This window comes from Rhyacophila brunnea, unplaced genomic scaffold (genome assembly GCF_057557595.1).
Source record: "Rhyacophila brunnea isolate RB1 unplaced genomic scaffold, BYU_Rbru_1.0 scaffold_5, whole genome shotgun sequence".
Lineage (NCBI taxonomy): Eukaryota > Metazoa > Arthropoda > Insecta > Trichoptera > Rhyacophilidae > Rhyacophila > Rhyacophila brunnea.
In genome coordinates this window covers 44,784,911-44,812,860 of record NW_028233170.1, presented here as the reverse complement: position 1 = coordinate 44,812,860, position 27,950 = coordinate 44,784,911, and the positions used below count along the sequence as shown (strand labels likewise).

Below are 27,950 nucleotides of genomic sequence, written 5' to 3'. Positions count from 1 at the left end.
CGCAGCTTATCTGTAGTCCGGTCGCGGTGACCAATCAGACGGGAGATTTGTACAATTAGACAGCGTTATGCACTTACATCGCCAATTTAAAACTTTCAACAAAAGATGTATCTAAAATTTTGGCTCTTTTTAATTCATAGGTTTTACCAGTCATTCATAACGTCATTGTTTTTGGATATGTCGCATGGTCTATGTCCATAAATGCATAAAGGAGTCTGATTATCTTGCAATATAAGTAGTGATATAAGAATTTGAATAATAAAATTTCGCAATGAGTTCCTCTCATAATTTAATTTACAACGCGTTTAACGAATTTCTATAATAGAAAGAAAAATATCATCAGAGACTTTTAATAACATTTCGTTTGAAATATGAATAAAACCGAGGTACATAATTTCAGTGAATAAAATAACTTTTGTACAAACAACCGACATTAATTTTACAGAGTTTTGAATGACCATTCTATATCTCAAAACGAATTCTTTATTTTTCATTATATTTATTGCTAAATGTTCGACGACTGAAGTGATAAAAATGTAAAGAAAATTAAAATTTATCAAACAATATTATGAGAAAAACTTTCAATTAAAAAAATATTTAACGCTATTATTTGTTCTCTTTAAATATGATTAGAAATATATTTTTCGGTACATCATTTTATACTAATTTTATTGATAGCGTTCAACAGCATTTTAACATACAATAGAGCAGACTTTCGGTATGTTCATCGAGAGAAATCAACTGACGAAAGATATTTAATATATAATATTCTTTATAGAAATTAATTAGTGTACATTATAAGTTTTGATTAACCTCACAATAATTTTCGATAAAGCCATTACTTTTAGTTTGCAGTATGGTTCTTTAAATTATGGTGGTTAGTTCCTAATTATCTGGGATTATCTAAAAGAAACAATGTCCAATGTATGAGAATTGCCAAGTTTGACGAATTTTGGTTATTGGAAGGGAAATAATATTATAAAAATATGTATATTATATTTTTTTTAAATTTAACTGTGTGAAAATCAGAGATAGTATTATATTGAAAAATATTATGTATTCTTACGGTCTCTTGTATTACTATAAATAATCAATCGAAAATATGTATGTAGTGAAAAATTAAAATTAGATACCATTACACGTTCACGATGAGGCATCTATTTCCAAATATGTTAACATTTCAATATTTGTGCTAAACCAGATCACTACTAGAGACGAGATATCTCATTAATATCTAATTATTCCGTCTAATCAACTAATTTTAAAATAGGACACAAACTGACATTTATCCAAATCTCCTAAATCCATCTTTTTCAAGAAAAACTAGTTAATTATGGTCTAATTTTTATGTAATAAAAAATAATCAATTTTCACATTTTTTTTCGACGTGACAGACACCTACTGCCATATTTTTACGGCAACCATAGGGTTAACAATGTTTTTGTGTTTGAGACGTGAAATGTTGGTTTTAAACAGTTGTTTCTTTTTCCCGTTTTTATTACTCCACCTACTTGCTTTTCATTGCAATTATTAATAAAATTGAACTATCAATATAGTTTTTCTCATGCTTTTTGGTGGGTTTTGTTAAGTTATAGATAATTACATACTGTATGAAATTAAATATTATAGAGTAGGTATGTACAAATTTTTGTTAGATTTCGATCATATATGGACTTATCGGTTTTTGGAAATAGACACCTCATGCTATAAAATAAAATTTCAGAAACGATTAAAATAAGAGTATAATAATTACTAAAGGTATGTTGTGTATGTAATAGTATAATTTATTTGCAGTGATGATGTCTATGTTACAGTAGGAATGTCGAAATGGCAGTCTGACACCAATTCGATGACTATTTCCACTAAAGGATTTAGATCAAGAAATAAGTCTAATTTACACGTCTAGTGAATGTCGTGTTTGGCTATTGGGATTATTCTAAGCCGAGACGATATGTCGAGCGTCCGCAACCAAAAGTAAACTTAACATTTAATGAAATCACTTCAGTCTGTACTTTGACATTATCAATATAAATTAGTGTTGATAATAGTAGAAAAAATATGGAACTTTTCTCAATAATATTAATAATTAATGATAACTAATAATTTTACTTGAAATACCTTAACTACGCATATACTTTTTAAATGAATAATAAAGGTTTTAGCCTAAATAAACCATGAGATTCAAGTTGCGAGTGGCGAAATGCAAGATGGAATTGGAAACGGAGGAGGCCCCTTCCTCCACCCCGCCCCGCCCCACGCGACCGTCCTCTCGCCGAACCCTCCATCCCTGCAACAAATCATTCACATCTCAGTAATCATCAGCGATCAAGCATGTCACAGCCTAATATGTAACTGACAATTTGAGCGGGCACCTAAGACAAAAACTCTAATCAACCTATAAGTCTGACTTTTGGAAATATTTCATGTCTCCCAATCAATATTTAAAAAAAAATATTAATTCTGCTAAAGAAGAAAGCTGAATCAGTTGATACAGTTTTGCATACAAAGAATGCCACGTTGGGAATAAAAGATAATATACCTAATTGATAATAAAACAAATGCCATATTTTTTGTTACATTTTTTTATTGATTTTACCCTCGATTCTCATGATCAAAGTTTTGTATCATCGGAATTTTGAGGTTAGTAGAATTTGCACCTAACGATCTTTAATAATTAGACGGAGTTAAACAGAAAATGTCCTCCAAGCATCGAACGGAAACAAAATTTTAAATGAACTTTACATCATTACATTTAAAGAAATGAGGCGTACTGTGTCGATAGCCCTTTTCAACTAGGTACATAAAAAAAATAAGAAATGTACACTATTAAATACCTATTTATATATGAGAGTAATGCGTCAATCCGTGTTCCCTCAAAATAATGTTTTTTTGTGGCCATAGAACTTGGAAGATGTTTTCGGCATAGCTGCAGTCCAATTTTAAATTAGATACTTAAAAGTAATTGTAAATATTCTTGACTAAAAATATTATATGAATAGTATAGTAATGAAAATGAGTAAGTAGAAGATACTAATAATATTGACAATCAATTTCAGGATTTTATTTATTTTACTAGCGGGCCATAGACAAATTTAGGGACCCATATTCCAATTAAAAATAACTGTATTCCATCCAGTTCATCATTTTATATCTAGTACAGATTTTCAGATACAAGAAGCATTAACATTTTATAAAATATAGTAATAATATTGAACGAGTTCCTGACAAATACAGAAAATATTATGATATGTCAGCAAACAATTAAACTATCATTAAGCAGTTAGAGATCAATAATAATTATCACCGAATAGGCTAAAGCCTCAATTACATTGAGCTTCTTTACGAGCTGTTTGTTGGCGAATTTATAATCTGCCTGTAAAGTCGCCCAGTGTAATCATCGAACATGTTAGCTTGTTCGATGATTACACTGGGCGACTTTACAGGCAGATTATAAATTCGCCAACACACAGCTCATAAAGAAGCTCAATGTAATTGAGGCTTAAGTAGTATGTTTTTTCATAAAATGTATATTGTTTAGTTATCCACCGCATACAAAAACAATTTTTTAAAACGTATTTCGCTCATACAGCTTGATCAAGAATATAACATAAATATAGTTGATAACTCTCAACGAGCGAACTAAGCATGTAACTTAAAATATTTTTTATATGTTGTGAACACCAAGTTATACCACATGTTATAAATGATCAGCAAGTATAATATGCTGATTATGTAGTATGTATTGTGAATTATGCAATGTTTTTACACTTATGTGCATGGTGTTGCATTTTTGCATCACACAATATTATTCATATCATATTTTTGCCAGAATGAACTCGCAGTTCTCTGTAGTGGCAATGCATAGTTACAAAATAGTTCCAGATTTTATTCATAGATGCCGCTGTGAATTTATAGTAAGATAAGTATAAAAATAAAAATTTATTCACAAAAAAAATGATTAATATAATTTGATGCCGAAAGGCGACACATTTCATTTAAGGGTTTTAATATAGTCAATTGTGATTAACTTTAACCAACGGAAACTTAGCACCGCAATGAATTATTGACGATAAATGAGCATACTTTTAATTCACTCATCTACAAAATGCCTCAAATACACATACATTATCTCCAATTCCATGCACTAAGAAAATCTATATGTAGGTATATCCAATTTAAATTACTTATATTTGTTCAGGGTGAAAATTCTGATGCAACACTTTCATAAAATTATAAGTAAAACCTTATACATTTGTGACTACACGGTAAGTAATTAATTTGTATTTTTCTTTAAGAATCAATGTTAATTTAAACAATAAAAGTATGCTTAATATTGCCATTGAAAACTGCAGTTTTTGCCATACTGTTTTCATATTAGATAATTCCGTTACAAACATTTATACAATTATATTCTATAGGTAAACAAAACTGAAATATTTTTTAAGATCAAAAGTAATCGGCATTTATTAATTGAAGCATTTATATTATGTAAGTATCACAATGCATATTATATTTTAGCAGATACCATTTTGAAAGTTCTGTAGTTGGCCACAAATTGAGGTTTCGAATTGGATGTCCAAAATACATCCTTCGTTTTTGTCAGTGTTGAAATGTTTATTTAATTTAATTTTACGAAATGTCTTTCCCTTTACCTCAACAGAAATTATTATAAAATACATAAAACTTTTCAATGCTTGAAATTAATTATAAAATAAATGTATATTTATAATATTATATCCCACAATGTCCAGTGTCAGTCGTCACTATTTTCGCAAGGGGTATAATAATTCATCGTTATTATTAAATAGAGATATTAAAAAATAACAATTACAAAGCTACTATAGATGAATTATTATTTACTACCATATCTTCATTGCAGCCTTCTTCGGCAATGATAAAACGCAGCACATACTATACGATTGAATCATATTGAAAATCAGTCATCAGCGATCAGGCAAATGTCTAGTGACATTTTACACACACAAAAATATGGCTCAGGAGTCACTCTACAGTTAATACCGTGTACTCGTTGACATACTAGTTGTGAGTTTTGTTTGGTTATTTGAGCGGAAAGCTGAAATAGAGATGCGGTAATAAATGATTGACGTGAGGAGTACCTAAGCGACATATGTGTAGAGCTTTCGATCATCAGGCGTGCGTGCCAGATATTCTCTCTCGATGAGTCCTTCAATTCTCTTCTTTATTATCACCGGAGATGGAAGGAAACGACTTTTCAATTGCTCTGTCACTTCGGCTACTAGGACATTGTGCTGCAAATAGATAACAATAAGTTAAATTCATTGTCAGAGATATCCAACGTTTTGTTGACCTTCTATTGTGAGTAAATAATACATGAATGTACACTCGATCCTCTTTTTGCACGGGGGATACGTACCAAAAACTACCGTGCAAAACAAAACTGTGTAAAAAAAGATAAGGTGCCCATACAAAAATGGTAGATAGGTTCCATTACTTAAAATCAACTCAAAATACAGCAATAAAAAGGTGTTTATAATAAACCTGACTATAAATTTAATAAGCCCAGTTTTGAGAATAGCTGAAAAAGGGAATGAACTTACTGGCATCTTTTTACGCGCTTTCATGATACGAACGATGGCTGCTTCAATTTCATGTTTTCTGTCTTCGTCAACTTTACTACGCGTTTCGCGTCTTTCTGGTTCTGATTCCCCTTTAGCTGCTACCGTCTGGATCTTAACTCTGTCGACAGTAAACAAGATGTCAATAGCCATTTCATAAAGATAACATAATTATTCATTCTTAAGAGGAAGCAATGGCTATATGATTATTATTTTACTCGTTGTGTTTAAATTTTTTCATAATTTGAGGAAACGGGATGATTCGGTGCCAATATTTGGATGCCAGGACAACTCTTATGGCACCTTGGTTACTTGCTATTTCAAATCGTAACATACATATGTATATTTCTTCAAGCACTTCATTAAACATTATCCAGCGCCACTCAGACGGTGCCAAATCGTCCTAGGCCCAGAATTTGAGCAGTAAAATTTACCATAGAAGATAATCTATGTGGATACATATCTCTATACAAAAAATGAATGTCATAATTTGATGAAAGATTACATTGCTTTGAAATTCAAGTATGTAGAAATAATTGATTAAAAATGTACCTGTGTAATTTAGAAGTAAAGGCATCGTTGACATAGAAAATATGAGCAGGTTCGATCTCTTTGGTTTTGGGCTGCTTTAAAAGAACTCTCTGCGCCGGCTTTCCGAGGGCCAAACTTTGGAGAGCTCTCACCAGCTCTTTTTCGGGGATGTCCGTTTCACTTTGAATTTCCTACAAATTAAAAAATACTTTTAATATAATATACTATTTGACTAGGTTGATTTAATTTTCAGACTGGCGATAGAGATGTCAGTGAGTTATTTATGTGATAATTGATAAAATTCCTTTCAGATATTTTTTCACATCTTTTCATTATATAAAACAGGTATGTAATGGTAATGTCAATCAATTTTTGAAATCATAAATATATACCGATCCGAATTATTAATATAGTCACACAGACTGACTCTTCATTGGAGATATGTATGTTTATCACATTGTGGCAAAGCCTGCCTACTCACTATTGGATGAAGGTAAACAACAATAATACAAAAAAAAAAAAAAATTACATACACTTAAGACAGTAATCAAGGTATGTATTGTAATATATCTGCAATGGGTGGAAATCATTTCAATCACAGTATACTATTCGAAAATTTTAAAAAAAGGGCACATTATGTTGTCTATTTTAAATAGAAAATACAAGTTATGTACGTTGATACAAATATTAGTTACGATTACAGACTCAATATTCAGAGAGTACTTAGATGGTTCTAGTTTCTCACGCTGTAATTACAGTCGGAAGAGACAAATGTTTTTGGAAAATTCTCAAGTTTAAATTATTATTATACAGTATACTCTCAGTAAACTGCTGCTCGACTGTCCGACAGCTACTATAATTCGCCGGTATTCGATTGTCAAATTCAGTAGTCCGCCGCGTACAAGTATGCAACACAGATGAGACGGGTTTATTTTGGAAACTTCTCCTTCGTAAAACGTACATTCATCGCGAAGAAAGTAATGTACCAGGGAGGAAAGTGCCCAACGATCGCATAACAATTATGCCGTGCTCCAATGCAACCGGGACACACAAAATGAAGCTTTTGGTCATAGGGAAAGCCAGGAATCCTAAGCCATTCAAGATTTTCTGCCTCACTGAACAACTGGTTGTGTCAAGTGATTTACTGTTTAATTAATATTTAGTTAATAAACTTAGTTTATAAATATGTATAATTTAGTAAATATGTACTTGATTTTGATTATAAATAAAACCGTAATTTGCTAGTACAAATTTCTCAAAAAAAAAAACCTATTTTTACGAAATACCTACCTGTTTTAATTTTTACCATATTTTGTGTGTATGCACTATAATCCGCCGCTTTCACTAATTGAACACTTGTCTGGTTTTTGGGGTGGCGGATTACTGAGAGATTACTGTATATCAGTGCTCCGCAACCTTTTCTCACCCACGGCACACCAAAGGTCTCCCCAGAATTCTGTGGCACACCAGACGTAAAACCATTTATACACCAAAACATGGAGCCCATATCCTGGAAGGAGACCCCAGGCCAGGATATTTGGCGGGCCCCCTACCTATTGCTAAGGTTAAAGACAGTGTGATACTCTAAACTAAAATAGCGTTTTTCAAATGGTGTTCTAGGTAAAATTAATGGTATTGATTGTATGTCTAGCGATTTTTTGTACCATTTATTAATACATCCATTTGAATAATGGTTAGTTGTCGGGTTAAAAATAATTATTTGTCGAATATTGACACAGTAATAATAAATTGTATCCTACAATCGCATACTTTAATATTAATACCAGTGTAGTAAAATAGCACCGCAGGCGATTTTTTACTATAAGAGCAAATTTGTAATTTGTGTTTATCTCACATCTAATTGTATATATGTTTATCCACGCTGGGGCCCCAGGCTAGAGCCCTGTGAGCCCCCCCTTGTGGGGGCCATGCACCAAAATTAGGTACATTAATTTATGTTTTTTTATTTGATAAATAAATTAATATACCTACATAACACACAAGCATGGGCGGCTGGCTCCTTGGGTCAAATAGTCAATGACCTCCCAAAAATAAATATCTTACAATCTATATACATAATACAATGTCAATTATCTCCTATATATTATTATCCTACGCCTTTTTCCGTTTTGGCGAACGATTGTAACGTGACGCACGCTAATTTATATGTACATGTATCTAACCACCATACACACACACACGTATCTCAACTCTCACAATCGTTCGCTGCTCAGTCAATTTTATGAATGCCAAGATTCATATTTCTTAATAATATTTCTTTCTCTCTCATTTTCCATATGTGAGACGGAAAGAAAGCACAAAACACACCTTTTTTTCATATTGTTTTATCGCTTGCATACACTAAATTTTGGTCATTGCTGAAAACGAGATAGCTATACTATTTTCAATATGTAAAATGAAACAGAATGATATAAAATTTTCCTTAAATATTTAAAGAGTTTTGTTCTGTGGTTTTTTGAGCGGCAAACCTTTTTATTCTTATTTGTTGTCGCTTATTATTTCAAACTGACCATTGTTGTCTGAAAGTTTCATATGTTATTAATTGTAGTTCAGTTTAAATCCAACCTTTGAGTAAAACCCATCGACTGCATTTTCTGTATTAAACCATTGTATACAAGTTACCGATTAAAATGTAATCTGCTATATTAATCATAAAGTTACCTTCTAATAAGATCAGTGGAAATATAAAAAGTGTTTATATATAAATGATGCCATTCCATAACACTAGGTATTATAACGGAGTTTTTATTAAATGTGTTTGATTGTTTTAATCTTATGTTCTTAAATAGTATTAAGTACAACAGTTATTATGTGTATAAATAGACATACAAAGTTTGATTTTTGACCTAATTCACAAAAAATTATAACGTGTTGGGTGCAATTTCGGTTAACGATGAGTTGACAACGTGAAAAATGGACATTTTTTTAAGGGTAAGTAACCTACCTATAACAATTTCTAGCACTTCTTCTATAATGTATAAAAAGCTAATTTGCAATACGTCTTTTAAGTATACAACGAAAAGGCAAATTAAAATAATATATTCAAAATTGACCTACCCCGTTGTCAGGCTTAAGGCCGCTATTGCACACAAGGAAGAACTAAATGTACATATGTATTTCCATGCATTTGTATTATCAATATAATAACTAATTAATGTGATACGTGAGCTTGTTTCAATGAATGTAAAAGTTTTATATATTTTGACTTTATATTTGAAAGAGCAACCTGAAGTTCATGGTCAAGACCCTTCAAGCAAAACTACTTATTATTTTTACTCAGCTAGATACTAAGGGTTGTCCGTAAAGTAAGGTCTCCAATTTTTTTTCACAAAGAAAAACACGTTTATTTGCATTGAATTATACATTGTTTGAAAGCCTGGACTTTCTACTATTTTTTTACATAATCTCCGTTGCGATCGACGCATTTTTGCATGCAGTGTAGTATTTTTGTATACCCGTGTCATAGAACTCTCCCACCACGAAGTGCAGGTAGCGTACAACCTCTTCTTTCAAGTCCTCGTCGGTCCTGAAATTTTGTCCCAACTAGATGTGACTTCAACGCAGGAAAGAGATGATAATCACTTGGTGCAGGGCCCGGGCTGTAGGGGTATGCGACGTTATCCCATCCAAATTCGTCGGTTGTTGCACTTGAACTCGTTGCCGTTGGTGATCTTCGGTGAGCATTTTGGGGACCCACTTGCACACACCTTGTGATAATGCAAATATTCTGTCAAAATCTTATCAATAGTAATCTGACTGACATCAGGGATCAATTTGTACAGTTCCCGAATCGTCACCTGTCGAACTTCAAGCATTACCTTCTCCACTTTTGCAATCGTTTCGTCCGAAACCGATGGCCGTCCAATACGCTGTTCATCATGGACATCTGTTCGTCCGTTTTTAAACTCTCTTCACCATTTTCGCACGTTTTTGATGTCCATACACTGTTGGCGACACACTTCACATAACCGTCGATAAATTTCTATAGGCGTAGTGTCCTTAGCACACAAAAAAAAATGAGTAACTCACACCTGGCGGTAGGGGCGAGTGGAAGCTCCATCGCGAACGGCTACCAAACCAAGACTAAGCATCGTAGACAGCTCGGAGTGGTGGGGATTTGCAGTCGGGGATCTTGCGTTAAAGCGTTCCTCGCGACTTCAGCGCCTTGGAGACTTTATTTGACGGACAACCCTTGTATGTCTTAGAAAATGGGAGCTGAACTGCGATAGCCATGTCGAAAATCCTAGGATATTCTTTATTAACCAAAATCCAAAAAATAGCCAATGGAACATCGGCGAAGTTCAGTTTTAACGTCCCGTAGTTTCTCAATTCAACAAATTTCTCTCGCAAGCGCTTCCATAGAATTTTCGGCATTGGTTGCAAAAGGGTTTTGAATCCAGTCGTATTGATTGTATGAAAGTAATAATGAAATTTCTTTTGCAGCAAAGTTAAAAGTTTTCGAGACGGATCCAAAATTAATTGCTTGTTTTCAATGGTTGTCTGGTAAGTCCTTTGATACATTTGTAGAGATCCTTGTCTTAACTCCAGCCATGTATGCAAATTTGGCTATTAAGTAAGTATTGTATAGGTGATGTACAAAACTATTTGTTTTTTTTTTTGCAAGCGATGCACCGCGGCACACCTAGCATCGTCTCGCGGCACACCGGTTGCAGAGCACTGCTGTATATGATTCATGTTAAAACTTAAATATTTGTTTAGTATCAAGTTTTCACTACTGATATGGTGGCATCACGCTCGACTCCACAATTGAGATGAATAAAAACAAAAGGAAAAATGGGAAGTCAGATTTATGTTTTTAAGATCAAAAGTTTTTGTCTTTTGTGGAGTTAAAAAATTCGTAAGTAATAAATAAATCGACCCTCACCTCGTATGTGAGGCGATCTCTGTTGTTGAAGAGCAGCAGGACACACATTTGGAAAGTGGAAACTTGAATGATGTGTTTGCGATGGGGAGGTGCAGAGCCTGCACCGGAGGGTGCAGCCAGCGTAGAGACCGTGGAGACTGTGGCGACGGCGGTCACAGCAGTCACCGTGGAGACGGAGGAGGTTGCGGAGCCGGGAGGCACAACGGCGGAAGGCGCAGGCGTGGCAATGGGGCCTCGGAATACCGCATTCAGATCCGCATTGCCCAGCTGCGGCTGCAAGGACAACTGCCGCCCCGAGTGCTTGGCGAGGTAGAATCTAAGGGATGACATGCACCATATTAATTTTAAATGTCAACATTTCAATTGTTTTTATTTTCCTAAAAGGTGCTGCACAAGCTCACTTTAATTTTGTTAAATTTAAACTTTTTTTCGACAAGGTAGTTTACTGGTTATCAACAATAATTAATATGTGCGATTGATCAAACGTTCAAAATATTACATTAAGCAAATTTGAATAATGTATATACTGTAGAACCTCGATTATCCGGACTAATTGGGGTTAAGGTAGTTTAGATAATCGGCATAATAATAAAACATCTATTTTAATTCAAGAATAAATTTTTTTAATAGTGATTTTTGAAAATTTCATTCTTTTTTCTTTTGACCATGTCCGATCCTAATAGGATCATATGGGCCTCCACAGGGTGGAGGTTTGTATTAACAGATTTTTTCAGACGTTTTATACTGTAAATATATATTTTAAATTATATCCTTTTCTTATAATCATACGAAATTTATGACCAAAATAAAATCCAGATAATTAAAAATCTGGATAATCGAGGTATGGATAACTGAGATTTTACTGTCACTAGTAAAGACCACTTTTGTTGATTGTACTATCACATTTGTATATTGGTATAATCACATGCGTAAAGAAATAGACACAGTCAAAGATATTGTCACATTTTAAAATTGGATTTATCTAAGCAACTTGACGCTTTTCCAAAATATTGTTTTTAATCAGTCAAAAAATAAATTTGTACATTTAATACACGATATTTTCAAACTATTCTTTTAATATTTGAATTATTATTATTAAATTTAACTAATCCTAATATAAAGTGATATAGATGATGTGAATCTATTCAAAGTTTGCATTTGTTATAATATGTCATTGAAAATATGTAATAACATTAAGAGTTACCTGCGGAATGCGTCGAAAGCGTTCCGAGGTGCCGAGGGTATGGTACAGTTGGGAGTGGCGGATTGCGTCGGCCAGAATCCTGTCGTCAGCACTCTCACCGATAAGTCCACTCCGTGTAAGTTTTTCTAGAAAACGATTCATAGAAAACATATAAAAACTGGGCCACAAATATGTAATGGTAAATCTAAATCTATAACAAAATAAATATGGCAGTTCTAAATAAGTGAAAAAAGACTGATGAACTGAAACTCACCCCTGAAGTGGTGACATGTTCTTTGAACTCTTCCATTATAGTATTAGAAACTGTCATATCCTTAAACATTCCTTCCAATTTTGATGTAAATTGACATCCGCATTCAGTCTGTGTAAAAAATACAGATTAAAGATGATTACATACTGTTATTGTGTATAAATGGCACACGTCATTATAAAATATACAAATACGGGCCTTAATATTATTTCATCAATTAGACAAAACGTATTGACACATATATGCGATATAATATATGTGTCACATATCTTTATTCCGCCAAGTCTCTTTCTTCAAAATCGAGTAATTGTCACTGACAAAATAATATTATGTCACAGATAAATATTTAAATATTTAAGCATAATTGCGATGCCTAGCACCATTTATGAATGAACAGGGGACTTACTGATTTGGAAAAAAAGGGTTTTAGCGGAGTCAGGATAGGATAAGAAGCGAGGTCATCCCTCTGGATCTAAGGATTCGGGGAGAGGAGTTCGCCTTGGATCTCATTAAATGATACGTTCATCAGCTGAATCGAGAATGGAAACAGGGATAAGTATCAGTCGCCTGCAACTTGCAGATGTAAAGATGCAGTCCTACCCAGTAATAACGGTGGACCGATGAAATATGCTGCTAATCCAGGTAATTTTGCCTATTAGTCCTTCTTTAGACTATTTAATTATAATTTGTAGACACATAACAAATCGGTTATACAATCCAGTGTGAATCTTGGCCTCCACTGAGCTGAGGATTTGCTCAATATTGAAACAGGCATTGAAAAAAATTTAAAGTTTGGGTTAGACAAAGTTAAAGGTAAATCATTCTACAGTGGCACCATAGGCGATTCGCGCGTGTATTGAATTGCTTGCGACAATGCCTGTTTCAATGCTAGCAAACAATACCACTACAACTGCAAGCCGCATTTGCCGTACCCATGGTGTCACTGTAAAACGATTTACCTATACCTGGATCTGCGCATCTATTCTATACACAAGACTGTTATTAGGGTAGTTTATCATATTTATGTATTGACGCGGTTAATTGATACAATAAGTTAACCAGCTGAACTGTCAAAAAGTGCTGTTTTAATAGCACCTCTCTTGGCTGTGTTAACTTTTAAAGCGAGATTAGACAGTTTTGACAGTTTAGGCGGCTAATTTATTGTAACAATTATAATACCTCAATACATAAATATGATAAACTACACTGAAAGCCGCCGATAGCAGCGTTGTGTATAGAATAGATGCGCTGACATTTTTGTCAAATAAGCTCAAAAACATCTAATGCTTGCCTTATTAGAACAAAGTTATCTTATCACAACAAATACGAATATATTATATATATATTTTTTTTTAAATGGTTAAAATGAATATTAGTCGAAAAATATGTTTTACTACAATAATTATATAAGCTCAGTGCAATTAATAGTTTTTGTTATCTCCATACAAGATATAAGAGCCTGTCCTCAAAGTGCGTTTTAACACGCAAGTAACAAGTTGCGCGTTCTCCAGGTACATGTGACCCAATTCAGCTGTCCACAAGCGATCACGCGTGATGAGTGATAAACTTTGGACGATCGTGGCGTTTACGCCATTACAAAATGAATTACGAGCGCTGGGCGCTCGAACGCGACACTATTTATTGCTACTCCAAAGTAAATTACGTCACCTAGCTTATAATGTAAAGTGCCATGTGTAGGTATTGAAAGCAATCGCAAAACATAAAATCCTATAGAAACCGTCTAACACAATTATTAAGTTGTTGTGGTTTTTTCTAGACTCGTGTTTGTTTTTTTATGCTGATTCATAAATGAATTACGTCACCTAGTTGTTTCAAACACGCGTCGTTTCTGGACGGAAGACATTTCTGGTTTTCGAGCGTAAATCGCGATGGGATTCGCGCCTTGTGGACAGGTTCTAAATATCAGTTTTTTGGCTCTCCTGTCACGTTGGAACCCCGCAATGTACATAATATATGGAAGTGTCTCCTTTTCAGATAATGTATCTTAAAATGTTGCCAAATCTCCAAATTTCAAACATCATGATCAAGTAAAAACAGCTATTGCCAGTTTATCGATTGTTTGATTACCACAAATAAGTATTAAATTTCTTATGAGCTTATTCAAATGTTTTTATATTTGACATGTATTAATATGAATTCAAGCAAAAATGAACAGTTAAATTAATCGGACTGCTAAATAATATTCTAAGAGAAAAATCATTCATTAATTTGAAAAAAAAATGTACGAAAATATTGTAATTAAAATTTACCTTTAGCTTGGAAATCATATTCTTCTCGCTATCATCTGACACAGACTTATTAAGAAGAAGCCTTTTGGCAAGATGCTGTTTGTAATAACGTTCAAACACGTCTTTCTCCTGCAGGAATCTGAATAAAACCATTGTCTTGTCCAGCACCGCCTCGATCTCTTGCTCGCTCATCTGCGGGTTCAATGAAATTATATCAGCACTACGGTCAATGGAGATCATTACCAGACCGAGATCGAAATATGGATGATATTGATGCGCATAATGGAAGCCAATATTGTCCGTGTTATTCGTGATATACGGCCAGCAGTGCTCAAAAAAGGTACCTAAAATTGGACTTCCAGAATGCGCTTCGACAAGAACAGCCACGGTGGGCATATGCCCCAAATCATTTTCAAATGTTAGTGCCATGTACCTATTGATCTGAATTGAAAGTAAATTTTTTGTGTTCTTTTTACAATTTTTGGTTCAATCGGGCTTAAAAAAACACCTTTATAACAATAAAGTAAAATAGAGTTGGATACTGACCCCTTTCACGCCTTTCTTTAATTTGTCATCGATGAAAAGCGACAAGTATTCCGGCGACTTGGGATTTAAATTGAGGAAGTATTCAAAATCGGAGGCTATCATGTGCTTGAATATCTTATCATTATTAAATGAATTGTGGAGGAAGTGATCGAATCTGTCTTTCAAGTCCAGTAAATTCTGAAAACAAATAATCAAGATTGTGAATGGGATACAAAATAATAGTCGATGTTAAAAAGGGGGATATACTATGTATGCGGTTTAATCAGATACAATGCAGTACTGAACTTTATACATTATTCAAAAATTTGCTTGTCTAAGAAAGCAGTGCCGTTATGTAGCGGCCGTAAGATGTCGTGAATGGACGATCTAAACATAGCATTATTACTATATTTGAAAGATCGGAAGTCATCGGAAGGCGAAAATTGTCGTTTGGAGGAGAGCGAGATATTTAGAAATCGTGCTACAGAGGGTGCATTTCAAATTTTAGTGTGTAGTCGTCTGCATTGTAATGAGGAAAAATATTATTTGATTATGTACTGAATAACATAAGAGATGGCTTTTATATAGTCTTTGCTAAACATAATTTATATTACCTTCATTATTTCTTAAAAATCGATCAATAATTTTTCATTTTCGCTGGTCCAAATTACATTTGCAGGGTTTAAACTATTTTTTTTTAATTATAAAATGGTCACCGCTACACCGGAGAAAACGTTCCACAACTGTTCCGCTATACCGGCCATCATGCAAATGGCAGCACAGCTATTTGATGTTACGCTCACAACTAACGCTCTCTAGGAAACCAATGCCGTCTGGTTTGCATAGACAACATTTTAGTGACGTCTACACTACATTACGTCATTACGTACCACTACATTACGTCCGCTACATAACGAAATCGCTTTCTTAAGAAACCCTAGCTTAACCACCCATCTGTCTATTCGTAGGTACGATTACATAGTTGACATGAACTTAAAACAACTTTATTTCACCCAGCATATTGTGATATCTCTCTTTACAAAGTGTATACGGCAGAGCTACGGGATGCTGGCACGACCTGGAATGATGCAAGAAGACTGGCGAGCGACAGGGATTCTTGGAGGAACCGTGTTTTGTCCATATTGCTCCAGCTAAGGGGCGGACAAGTCCGTAGAAGAGGAAAGAATCTTTCAGATTAGTCAAGTCTGTGACAATAGGCCAATAATAATAATGAATTTTTGGTGAAAGACTTCGTCGGATGTGCAACGACACATTACTCATATTGCGAATATATGCTCGTCAAAATATTCGTTAGTGACACAATTAGACAGCAAGCAAAGCAGTGAAGAATTATGTGAATATTGAGTATGTATTTTTTAATACTAAGGCACTAAGTACAATAGTTAAACACATCACAAAGATGTATTGTGACCTCACGGGGAATCAAACTAGGAATCTTCAGTATGAAAAGCCAGTGTCTTATACATTGTACTTTGAATGTCGCTAAAGTAGTGAGGAAATAATAAGTTGAGTAATGTAGTAGCATTGACGCGGGGAGAAGGGTAAGCAAGTGAGTGATTAATTTGAAGTTCGAGCACCATGTATAGATGTCTCTGCATTACTCGAAAACCCAAAAATGATGCAGTCATAAGAAGACAATGCCGTAGTTTCTTTGAAAGTGTGTAGCTAAATTATATGATGCAAATAGGATTCATACACATCATGTCATTGTATTGATAGTAAAATTTTATGGTAAGATTTACCTGTACATAAGTGATGGCGTTGGTGGCTTCCTGGTGGTCTTGAACGAGGGCCCGACCGCGTTCGCGCAGGTGGGCGCTTACGGCTTCACTGACGGCCCGCAGTCCACCCGTCACACGTCCCAGCAGCCGGTACATGCAACACAGCTCACCAGTCTTTGTGTTGCGCAACATGTGCACCACGCCACTGTTCTCCATCTGATCGAGGGCAACAGATTCGCAAATGTAAAATATTATTCATCAAAAATGATACAGTAAAACAATGTAATTTAAAAGAAATAATATCAAATCGATTAATATCAATTATTCAATTACTTTATATAAACACACCATATAGTTAAAAGTTTTTTCATTTTTTCAATTATACGAATATGTATACATATGTCTCTGTAATCAAATATTTATTTTTAGCTGAGGATTGAACGAACACAAGTGCACCGATGACCAGTTTGAGTAAATCAATTTTAGAGTTAAATATGCAATTGTGGATTCTACATACATAACTGTTTTCAACATTCTGTAAATGAGCAATTGCTCTCAAATGATCCAGTAATACGATTTTAAGAAGGACAAGTCAGGCAAAAACATACAAATTAAATATGTTGTAATGAAAATTATTACAAGATTTTATACACCATGTCCATGGTACAGTCTTACTAAAATCGCCGTAATACTGATAATTTGTGGTTTAGTATTTCATAATTATTCAAACAGATGTCACTGTGTGTTTATTTTTTAGATTACGCAAATCAATCGACTGTGGCTAGTAATTTAAGTTTAAAGTCTAAGTTTAAGCGTAAATGTGAACTCTGCCATTCTTGGTGGTGTTGGCTTGGGTGTCTCTGATAATTACCTTAGGAATCGAGGGCATCCGTTGTTCGTTCTCCCAAGGTGCAGAACTAACCTGTCATTAGTGATGCCAATTGGGAGGGCAATAACCATGTTTAATGAAATCGCTTCGGATATTGATATATTCCACTTACGTGAGGGTGAATTTAGGTGGATGTTGTTTTATGAGTTTTTAAGATAGGGTCTATCGATAGTTCACTCTGTGTGCTTCCATCTACTTTTATTTTTGTTGCTTTATTTTATTTCTTTTCTTATTTTATTTCTTATTGTATTATTCTAGTCTAGTCACATTTCTCTGTATTTTTATTTTAAAAATTGTTAACACATATTTTATGTCATGTCGTGAACGCTTTGAATTTGTAATTTGTTATGTTCATTATATGTAAAATATATAAATTTGATTTGAAAGTTGGACGAGATAACTTGTGAAATTTGTATGTGCAGCCTGTCGTTCACGGCCTCATAGAGAGAGTACTCGCTGAAGGCATAGAACCAGTTAAATGTATGTGGTGATATTGTGAAAAGTGCTCTGAACTGATTTATTAATTATATGCCACTATGTAATTGTACCCGTTTAATACGCATGTTATCGATGTACGCGTCTTCTCCGTTGATAGTAATTCCTTCGGACCAAGGTATAATTACTGATTCAATGAAATAAGCATTTATTGACTGCAAAGGATTTGGGTGAAATTCTTGAATTAGCAAAAAAACAAAAATCAAGAAGTTGATTATTGACATGAACATTCAATGAGTTTCAAAGTTTCAACACAATATGAAAAAATTCGTAAAGATAAATGGTTAAAATTAGTCACAGAATTCTTAACAAAGGTAGTGAGTATGCATTTTGTAAATATCCAATATATAAAAATATATTTCTAGTGATGATAACTCTTCTTTGTCCATACATATGACGAAGATATAGATTTTTACAGGGTTATTTGGAATGCACTCCTCAATTTTGTATGAGTTATATGGCTCCATTTATGCAGTTTTTTGTATTACATGATTTTATATGAGCTCTCTGTCTTTTTTGCGCAGTTTTTCGTGGAAAGCATCCATTGCGCATATTAACGGATGAGTGTGTTCAAAAAGGTAAAATTCAAACATACCTCAACTATAGTCTTCATATGATGTTTGATTAATTCCTGTTCTAAAACTGCGACAACCCTCGGTTCCGTGGTGTCATCCAGATAATGCCTCGCTCGCTCCCCTTCCTCAGCGATGCGGGCCTCCACACGTGCGATGTACACCGCCGCACTGTTCTCCGCTAAGAACTTTTGAGATTCCATCTGTAAAGTAAAATAAAAAAATTAGCGAGCCCAACTAGTACTCTCATAGTCAATTTTGTTTGACACGCCGCTAGCTAGCCGCTCGAAACGCTGCAAATTCGACGAGCAGCCAGACTGTCTACCGCTCACTCTCCGCGCTTTCATGGTGGTCCCCATACATTTTTTTGGCTCCGCTCGACCTGGCCGCTTGTAGGCTAGCCAAGGGCTCATAGTTATATTGTGTAAACATTTCGTAAGGGTATCAATTTAAAAATTGTTATCAATCATAACCTCATAACCTTGTTCGTGTGCAAACAATAACATAAGTAAAGTAAAGACGCGACCTACATACATACGAAGTGTGAAAAGGTGCCTTTACTCGAGCAGAGCATACGCATAACGTGGGTCATTTGGGATTTTGTCACTCTTACCACGTGAACACTCAACAGAGAAAATAACCTATCCTCTCCGCGACCCTTGACCCTTGCTGACATGTGCACCAGGATTGCTGCGCATGATACATTTCTGTAAGATTTTTTGTCACATTTTATAGACACAGCAGTATCTATCCTATTGAGAGCTGCGACAATTGAACGGTGCTCATTCAAATTTAACCTTTCAAACTGTTATTTATTATGTATTGAGAAACAAAAAAATACAATTTATAGTGAGAAGAAACCAAGGATAAAATAAAAGTAAGCTGGAAGGGACACTATGGTGTTGCAATCTTGCCTATTGAGAGCTGCGACAATTGAACGGTGCTCATTCAAATTTAACCTTTCAAACTGTTATTTATTATGCATTGAGAAACAAAAAAATACAATTTATAGTGAGAAGAAACCAAGGATAAAATAAAAGTAAGCTGGAAGGGACACTATGGTGTTGCAATCTTGCCAATTAGAAATACATCTGTATTTACCCTATAGAATTCGGCGGATTGATTCAAGAAAGGTTTCTCAAAGTCTTCCTCATACACCTGACGAGAGTTGATACCGAGCAGGATGAGCATCTGGCAAGCGGCTCGCAGCGCCAGTCGGTCGGCCACCTCGCCGCGCCGTTCCCGGCTCAGCTGCTCCAGCAAGGTTTGCCGCAGGTGGTCTCTGATGCATCCGTAGCGCACCACCTAATGTAACACCCCAAATGCACAATATTATCGTCCCTATCTCAGGGGCAATAAATTCACTGAATTGAACAGGCACACTTCGAGAATATTATAATTGAAAGTATTTATTATATTATTATTATTCCATGTCCGATCCTAATACGATCATATGGGCCTCCACAGAGTGGAGGTTTGTATTAACAGATTTTATTTTTACGAGAAATGGTTGTCAGCCACTTGCTCAACCTATTAGGTCCATACTCTGACACATACGCAAATTGAAAAACAATATGTGTACTTGCCAGACCCAGGATTCGAACCTGGGACCCTCGATACCACAGACCGGCGCTTAAGCCACGCGGCCGATATTATTATATGATTATGATATTATATTCAGCAGATATTTAGCTATAATTAAAAATACCCGAGGGACACCATTTCAATTCCAACACTGTACTATAATACTCATCATAGCTACACGTTGACTTAAAAAAATTATGTCACGCATCCAGATGATGTGAGACATGCCACTACAGTAAATCAACACGAGATAGTGAATGACATTACAATTTACGAGCAAATGGGCTAATTCATCAGTTACCGGCTCAGCCTTAAAACTGGATCCGATAACAATAATTTGTTTACATTGATATTCTTTAAATTCTCTGCCTCGTCACAAAGGATGAGAATTACTGATATTACAGACTGCCAACAATCTCTCTCATTCTAGAGTGATCCTGTTGATCAAGTTGTTTCAGCCTTTGTTAGGTTAGTTATTTTGATTTAATAATCCTTACAAAAATGAAGAGGTACAAGTTTGCGTTTCTTAATTTTACATGTAAAGTTTAAAAAACACTGTTATATACCTGATCTCTGAATATAATAAGGCCGAGATTGTAGACATTGTCTACACTATTCTGTTGTACATATACTCGATCCATATACATGAGGATGTCCCTGATCATGACCATACTTGTTTGATGATCGGTCCACGCGGCATTTAGTGTTTGTAAAAAATTATTGTGAAGCGATCGAAGAACATCTTCTCTCACCTGTAAGAGAAGGATGTAATGTTATAAGACAATAAATCACTAACTTTTTAAAGATTTAACCTTGAACTGGCATAAACCTTCAGAGCTGACAAAATGCATCTTACGAAATCAGTGAAAATATTCATCGGTGTGATAAACGATTCCATGAATAAACAGAACATAAATAAATAGAAAATGATAAAACTGAACATGAATATACAGAACATGAAGAAAGAGAACGGTGACAAAACAGAACATGAAAAAACAGAACAGTGACAAAACAGAACAGCGATAAATAGAACTATGACGTTTCAGGAAAAATGTAACATTTCTTCACTGTTCTGGCAGAAGACACTAATTCGAAAAAATGACATATTGAGTTAGTTATACCATAATGTTCCTTATTTCAAACTTTACCGTCTGGAAACCTTCTTAATAAATAAACAGTCTTTACTTTAGTCATCCTCTTTACGATTACTTAATAAACTCACATGATAGACCATTTCAAACATTTTAACAACTTCAAAGTCAAATTACTCAAAACTAGTATTCTCCAGTTAGTGTGTTCAGCCAGAACAGAGACGATATAATATTGAAATTGTCATATCTCTATATGTTGTATAGATTATTAATAACACAGGTTTTCAATACGCCATAAAAATATATAATTTCTGCATTCCTAATCGCTGGAAAGCCTCAATTAAATGGGACTCAACTCGGTGTTGCCGGCAAGCTAGGTATATCTTGTCTTAATCAAACTAATATGTTCAAAATGCTTGGGTGACTAGCTACAACGAAATAATGAGTTTAATAATTCTGTGTAGTTGTGCATGATTATCAAAATGAAGCAGATACATTGAAGTTTTAACATGCAGTGATTACATAACATATTAAATATTTATATATATTTCTTTTATAAACTCAAGCTTTATAAGTATTTTAATAATTAATAAATAAATACGACAAAAATGAATGTTTTATTTTCCCCCTGGATGTTCTATTTTTTCATGTTGTGTTAAATCACGTTCTGTTTTGTCCGGTTACCGTGATAGACATACTAATTTTTGATATCTGTGAATATGTCAACAAGATATACTTATGCAATTTTGAATGACCAGACAATGTTTGTTAATTGAATTTTGGCCGTGTATGGGTAGCTTATGTCGTGTTTTATGAAATATGGGCCCAACATGTACAGTAGGCGCTCGGTAATCCGGCGTTCACCAATCCGGCACGTCCAATAATCCGGCATTTTGCAACTCAGCTCTCTTGCTCTATAATCCGGCAGGTTTCACATTAAACTGCCGGATTACAGAGCGGATAGTCGTTCGCTGGCAGTTCGGTGCCCGACCTTGACAGATAAACACGTTTGTTTGATTCTAGCGTGTGTGAAAGTGTCACTTAAACAAAATGGCGGACAAAAAACGTAAGCACTACATAAACTAATAAAGAGTTTTACTGTACAAATTTGTGATAGAATTATTTCCTATAGAAATCCAATAATCCGGCATAGGTGAAAAATATGGGTGCCTGATTACCGAGCGCCTACTGTAGTTTCAAATATTTTTTTTGATTTTCACACCGGGAAAGACTAGACCTAATAATTGTAGTTAATTATGGCAAAGTAAATAAATACATGGGAGATGTGAACACAGAATAATTTTTATTTTAATTAAAACATTGTACACAAATAATAAAACATAAATAATCATGTCAACATATTGACAATGTCATTAATATAATATTGTAAGTACACATAATTTATTGTTGATTAAGACCCCTTGTGACCTTTAAATTATAATTGATTGAGTACATATATCCAATAATATCCAATTTTGTATAAATAATATATATTATAATAAGGGCTTACTTTGCATTCCAAATGGTTTGTGACTACCTCTTTGAGGCCAGTATAAAGCCTTTCCCCATGTTTATGCAACACCATTGTGTATGCATTTCGATAGAGTTCTTCAAACGATAGCCCAGAATTGTTCTTCTTTTGTATTTCTTGGATGGCATTTTTTAGTAACGTCCATATACTCTCCACATACTTCTCATCCATAGTCATCTAAAAAAATGGTTAATTTATTGTGACGCTAATAGGTTGGGCAAATGACTACCAACTATTCATTTATTTATTCTTTTTAACACTATAACAGGCCACGAGGCCCAATGACAATAGTGTAATTAGTAATATAAGTGAAACAATCACAAACACTCAGGCTTTGAGAAAATCACATAAATATAATTATTGTGACCTCACCGGGAACCGAATCCAAGGCTTAAGTTCGGCACCTTAAAAGTTTTTTAATATAACCTTCACTATCTGGATAAACTGATATTAATTTACCTATTTTCTAATTTTACCAATTGTGATAAAACCTATTAATTTCAATCAACATAATGATGAATTTTTTTAAGACTTTCAATTTTGATAGTAAAATTTATAAACAAACACAATAATTTAACTCAAGCTACATAAAACTGACCGAATAGTAATGAGATGCTAAAATGACATTTTGGAATAAATCAAAATGAATGTCTGTTATCAAATAAGTTCATTCAAAATTGGAATAAATTGAATGTTGTTAGTATTAAAAAAAATAGGTATAAATTTTGGGAAAGTAAGCAATACTTGACATTGGTGTTCCATATAATTCTTTTTATTTTGGAAAACAAAGCGTTTGCTCATATTTCTGCGAGAAAAAAATGTATATGATTAAACATATTTTGGTACATTAAATCTTGTATACACAATCATTAATAAACAGATAATGGATCAAATTACTGTATAAGTAATCTTCCCTTTAATTTTTTGAGTGTGTGCTGATCATAAAAACTCATCTGAGCAGTAAAATTTGTACAAAAAATCATGTGTGCAAATAATCACATTTTTTTTTGGATAGATAAGGGACGGTGAAGACTAAAATAGAATAACATGCCGATATTTGTCCTGTGAGAATTGACTATGAAGAATGTGCAAAATTTTGAGTGTGTAATAATATATGTTGGTCATTCATTGTTTTAGCCTACAAAAATCTGGTATCACACACCTCTTGCGACAAAAATTCTGTGTGCGGAGGACGGAAATATTTGTATGGGAAAATTCTTACAAGTGTGCACACACACACCTTAGATAGAACGTTGCACATAGTAGGGCAAACACATTATCATCACGTTACCTGCTGTCACAGTAAACTCGCGCTACTGGAAAAGTGTTCATTGTTCTTACCTTACTTATCGAAATTATTATATAATATAGAAATATTATTTTCGATGTTTTGGTCTCCAGATAAAATTAAAGACCAAAAATGTAATTAATTTTGGTTTGGGTATTTGACAGTGCATTTATCCACCAAGCAAGAATTTTTAGACGTAATTAAGTAAGAGATGTCGCAATAAAAATGTTTATTCAAAAATGCATGCAAAAACAGAAATTGCCGTATGTAATTTTGACTGCCAATAATTGCTTGACCTAATGCTTCTCGTTTTCTATTAATTTATATCATGGATCCATGCTCTTTTTGCTTTTTTTATTCTGTTGATCGATAACTGCAAAAGCTTGTACACAACAGTTTCAATCTCCTCTTCGCAATCTGAAGAACTACTTGAGTTGGCACTTTCCATAATTGAATTTATGGAGAGTGATCATTCAAAATATTCTGCGGAATGACGCTACCATTGACTAAATTTATCAGCATGACAGCACGTGACATGATCGTAATGTGTTCGCCCCAAAATGCTAAAACATACTACCATCATGTCACGTGAGCTCACATACCCCTCGTAATTCAGTGCGTAAGGCGCTGGCCTTTCATCCGGGGGATTCCGGATTTAATTCTCGGTGAAGTCACAGTATATTTATGAGATTTTCTCAAAAGCCTGGGTGTTTGTGATTGTTTCTCTTCTATTATTGGGCCTCATGGTTTGTTGTAGTGTTAAAAAGAATATAACTAGAGACCGACAAGTTCAACGTGCCTCGGAGCCTCACGTTAAAATAGTCGGTCTCTACCAGAACATTCAATAATAAAAATTGAGAACCTATAAAACATAGTGTCAATTACCTGTCATTTGTTGCTTCCTTTCAAACCACTAAAAAGAAAGATACGTAAGAGCATGTGACTCTAAATTTTCAGAAAATAAATAACGAGGTTGGGTTAGGTTTGTGTGTAGTGTGGTTCTGATATATTATGGCAGATTTTGCCAACTGACACTTGCTTTCGGCTGAAAATTTGCTACGAAAGTGTGCATACTTCTAATTAGATTATAAATACCAAGCAAAACAACATTGCACATTTTTACCGGTGGCGTGAGCTTACCAAGAGCTCACATGACATGATCGTAATGTGTTTCTAGCATAAGTAGAATATATTATAATCTTCAGAGCTAATGCATGCTTGTGCAAAATATTCATATTAATATTTGAATGACAACTATAGGAAACCCAAGGAATTTTGACTATGGAAAAATGTTTCTTCAAAATCTTTGAGGAAACCTGAGATATATATATTTAGTATACTATACTTAGTTACAAAAGACTACAAGTGATTACAAGTGAATTTTAATAAGACATGTGTTTGAATATAAGGTTCTTACCAAGGCCTATATACAGACCATGGCACTGAATTGAGAATTACTATGATAGTGCTATAAGCCTTACTATTATATCTTAGCTACGGAGATTATAACGGAGATCTGGGGAAATACAGAGCCCCTGCACTTTCAGGTATAATTCTACGCCACCGACCCCCGCTTAGATACACCATCATAAATTGTCAGGTGTTCGAATGTAGAACTAAGCTCATCCCAGTATTAAAAGTATTGAATGATATGTCAAATGTTAGCATGTGGTGCCCTCACTCATCGGACAATTTATACTGTTGGATCTATAGTCCGTAACACTGCATACAGCGTTATAAAATCGTGGCCAAGATGAGGGTTCTAGTAGTAATTGATTATCTTCGATGCAATGTAGTAATCTCTTGTCTATAAATGAAAATTTTCAATTGCATATTCTGTTAAAATTATTAAAATATATTTCAATATGCAACAATTATCATTTTCTACAGTTTACCATATTGCATTCGAAGTATGCGCAATAATTAACACTACTATCGAAGTTTACAATTTCGTGTCACGGCCTGACTATATAGTGGGTATTGGTTGATGTATAATTTATGCTAGCGAAACTATTATGATTGGCTTGTTAAAATAATGATTTTCAATGCTGACAGAGATATATTACCAATGACCAATGTTTTGAACATGGTAGTTTTTAATTAATTACGTTTTGATATACAAACTTAATTCATTAATTTTCATTAGACTAGTAGTACAGTTACTTTCAGTAGATTCATAAACAAACGTGGAATCACAAGATTGCATTTAATTTATTTAAAGTAAGTACCTAAGTAAATTGTGAATAATTGTACAAATTTGCACAACAAAAATCTTTCACTGGGTACCTATACAATTTAATGGTTTGATCACCATTACTAGAATATGTCAAAGATATATTTAAATTATTGTTTCCTACCAGCATCCCTGCATTTTAAGGTCAATGACAGATGCGTTTTTATAATCTCAATGTCAACTACAATCAAAGTATATGAAGATGGTATAACATCAGATGTTATTTCAGGGTATCTCCAATCAATTTAACAACATGAATACACGTTTGATGTGTAAAATAATGAATTTCGGAGATACAATCTGGACATGCCATATTAACCTCATTATGACACATTGATATCTTAAATACTGAAACTTCAGATTCTTACCGGGAAAGCCCGAATCCTCATTTTTCCTTCTTTTTTTGGTATTGCACTTTTCATCATTGCAATTTGCCAAAGTGCCTTCACCTGATACGGAACCAATCTTATGTACCTAGGCACTAAAACTGATTCGCCTGATCTTTCATTTGTTCATTGCATTGATCAACATATTTCCGCATATGGATAACCGACGTCTGAAATTAAATAAAACGGGTTGTTTCAACATTACACTCGTTGTAAAGCGATGGAAATGTATATTTTTTGTAATCGCTAAATTAATTTAGTGTCAATCATGTCAAATACAGATTTTTCACCACGTCCTTAAAGGTCATAAATATCCCAGGATGGTATATTGCTGCTATACATATGACATGATTTATGTTAAACTATTCAAAACACACCGTTTAGTATAAATAACTGTATTAATCGCTAATTAACAGCATCCACAAAAATTACATACTACTTTCATTAATTTGTTTCTGTCTCTTGTTATAGGCGCTATTATTTTTCTGTCAATTTATGGTGGTTCATGAAAACAATTATGCTGCTGAATAAAAAAGTCTTAACGTCAATAAAGTAGGTAACAGTGAAATGGCAACATTAAACGGTATGCTGTCAAACGCGTATGCGAGTAGAAGTTATTTAAAAGCACTGCAAGAACAGATCATCTAAAAAAGATAGGGCTGTAATTCTATACCACTATTTCATTTTTTAGTTAGACGATTTAAAATTGAGCACATAAATACATTAATAAAATATATCATATTTTTTATTGCTGTGTTTATTAAAATATTCTAAAATAAGAGATTTAGCAACTAATTTTTATTTGAATTTATAATATTCTTAAAAAATAAACCAAAATTTGTTTGTCTTTACTCTTATATTATTTTATGTTCATCTA

The 27,950-nt window shown here is 34.0% G+C and overlaps 1 protein-coding gene across 1 annotated transcript; it reads right to left on the bottom strand.

Annotated features, from left to right (window-relative positions):
* Positions 1-1,012: 1,012 nt before the first annotated feature.
* On the bottom strand, positions 1,013-27,571 carry Cul3 (cullin 3). Its single transcript, XM_085955389.1, has 16 exons — positions 27,451-27,571; positions 27,056-27,243; positions 23,146-23,343; positions 21,111-21,296; positions 20,062-20,265; positions 18,984-19,163; positions 17,026-17,220; positions 15,284-15,460; positions 14,759-14,929; positions 12,492-12,599; positions 12,239-12,363; positions 11,035-11,350; positions 6,150-6,319; positions 5,580-5,718; positions 5,118-5,270; positions 1,013-2,287 (listed from the first exon to the last, which is right to left on the bottom strand). The coding sequence occupies exons 2-15, from the start codon at positions 27,110-27,112 to the stop codon at positions 5,118-5,120; spliced, it is 2,379 nt and encodes a 792-aa protein (XP_085811515.1). The 5' UTR covers positions 27,113-27,243; positions 27,451-27,571; the 3' UTR covers positions 1,013-2,287.
* Positions 27,572-27,950: the final 379 nt, after the last annotated feature.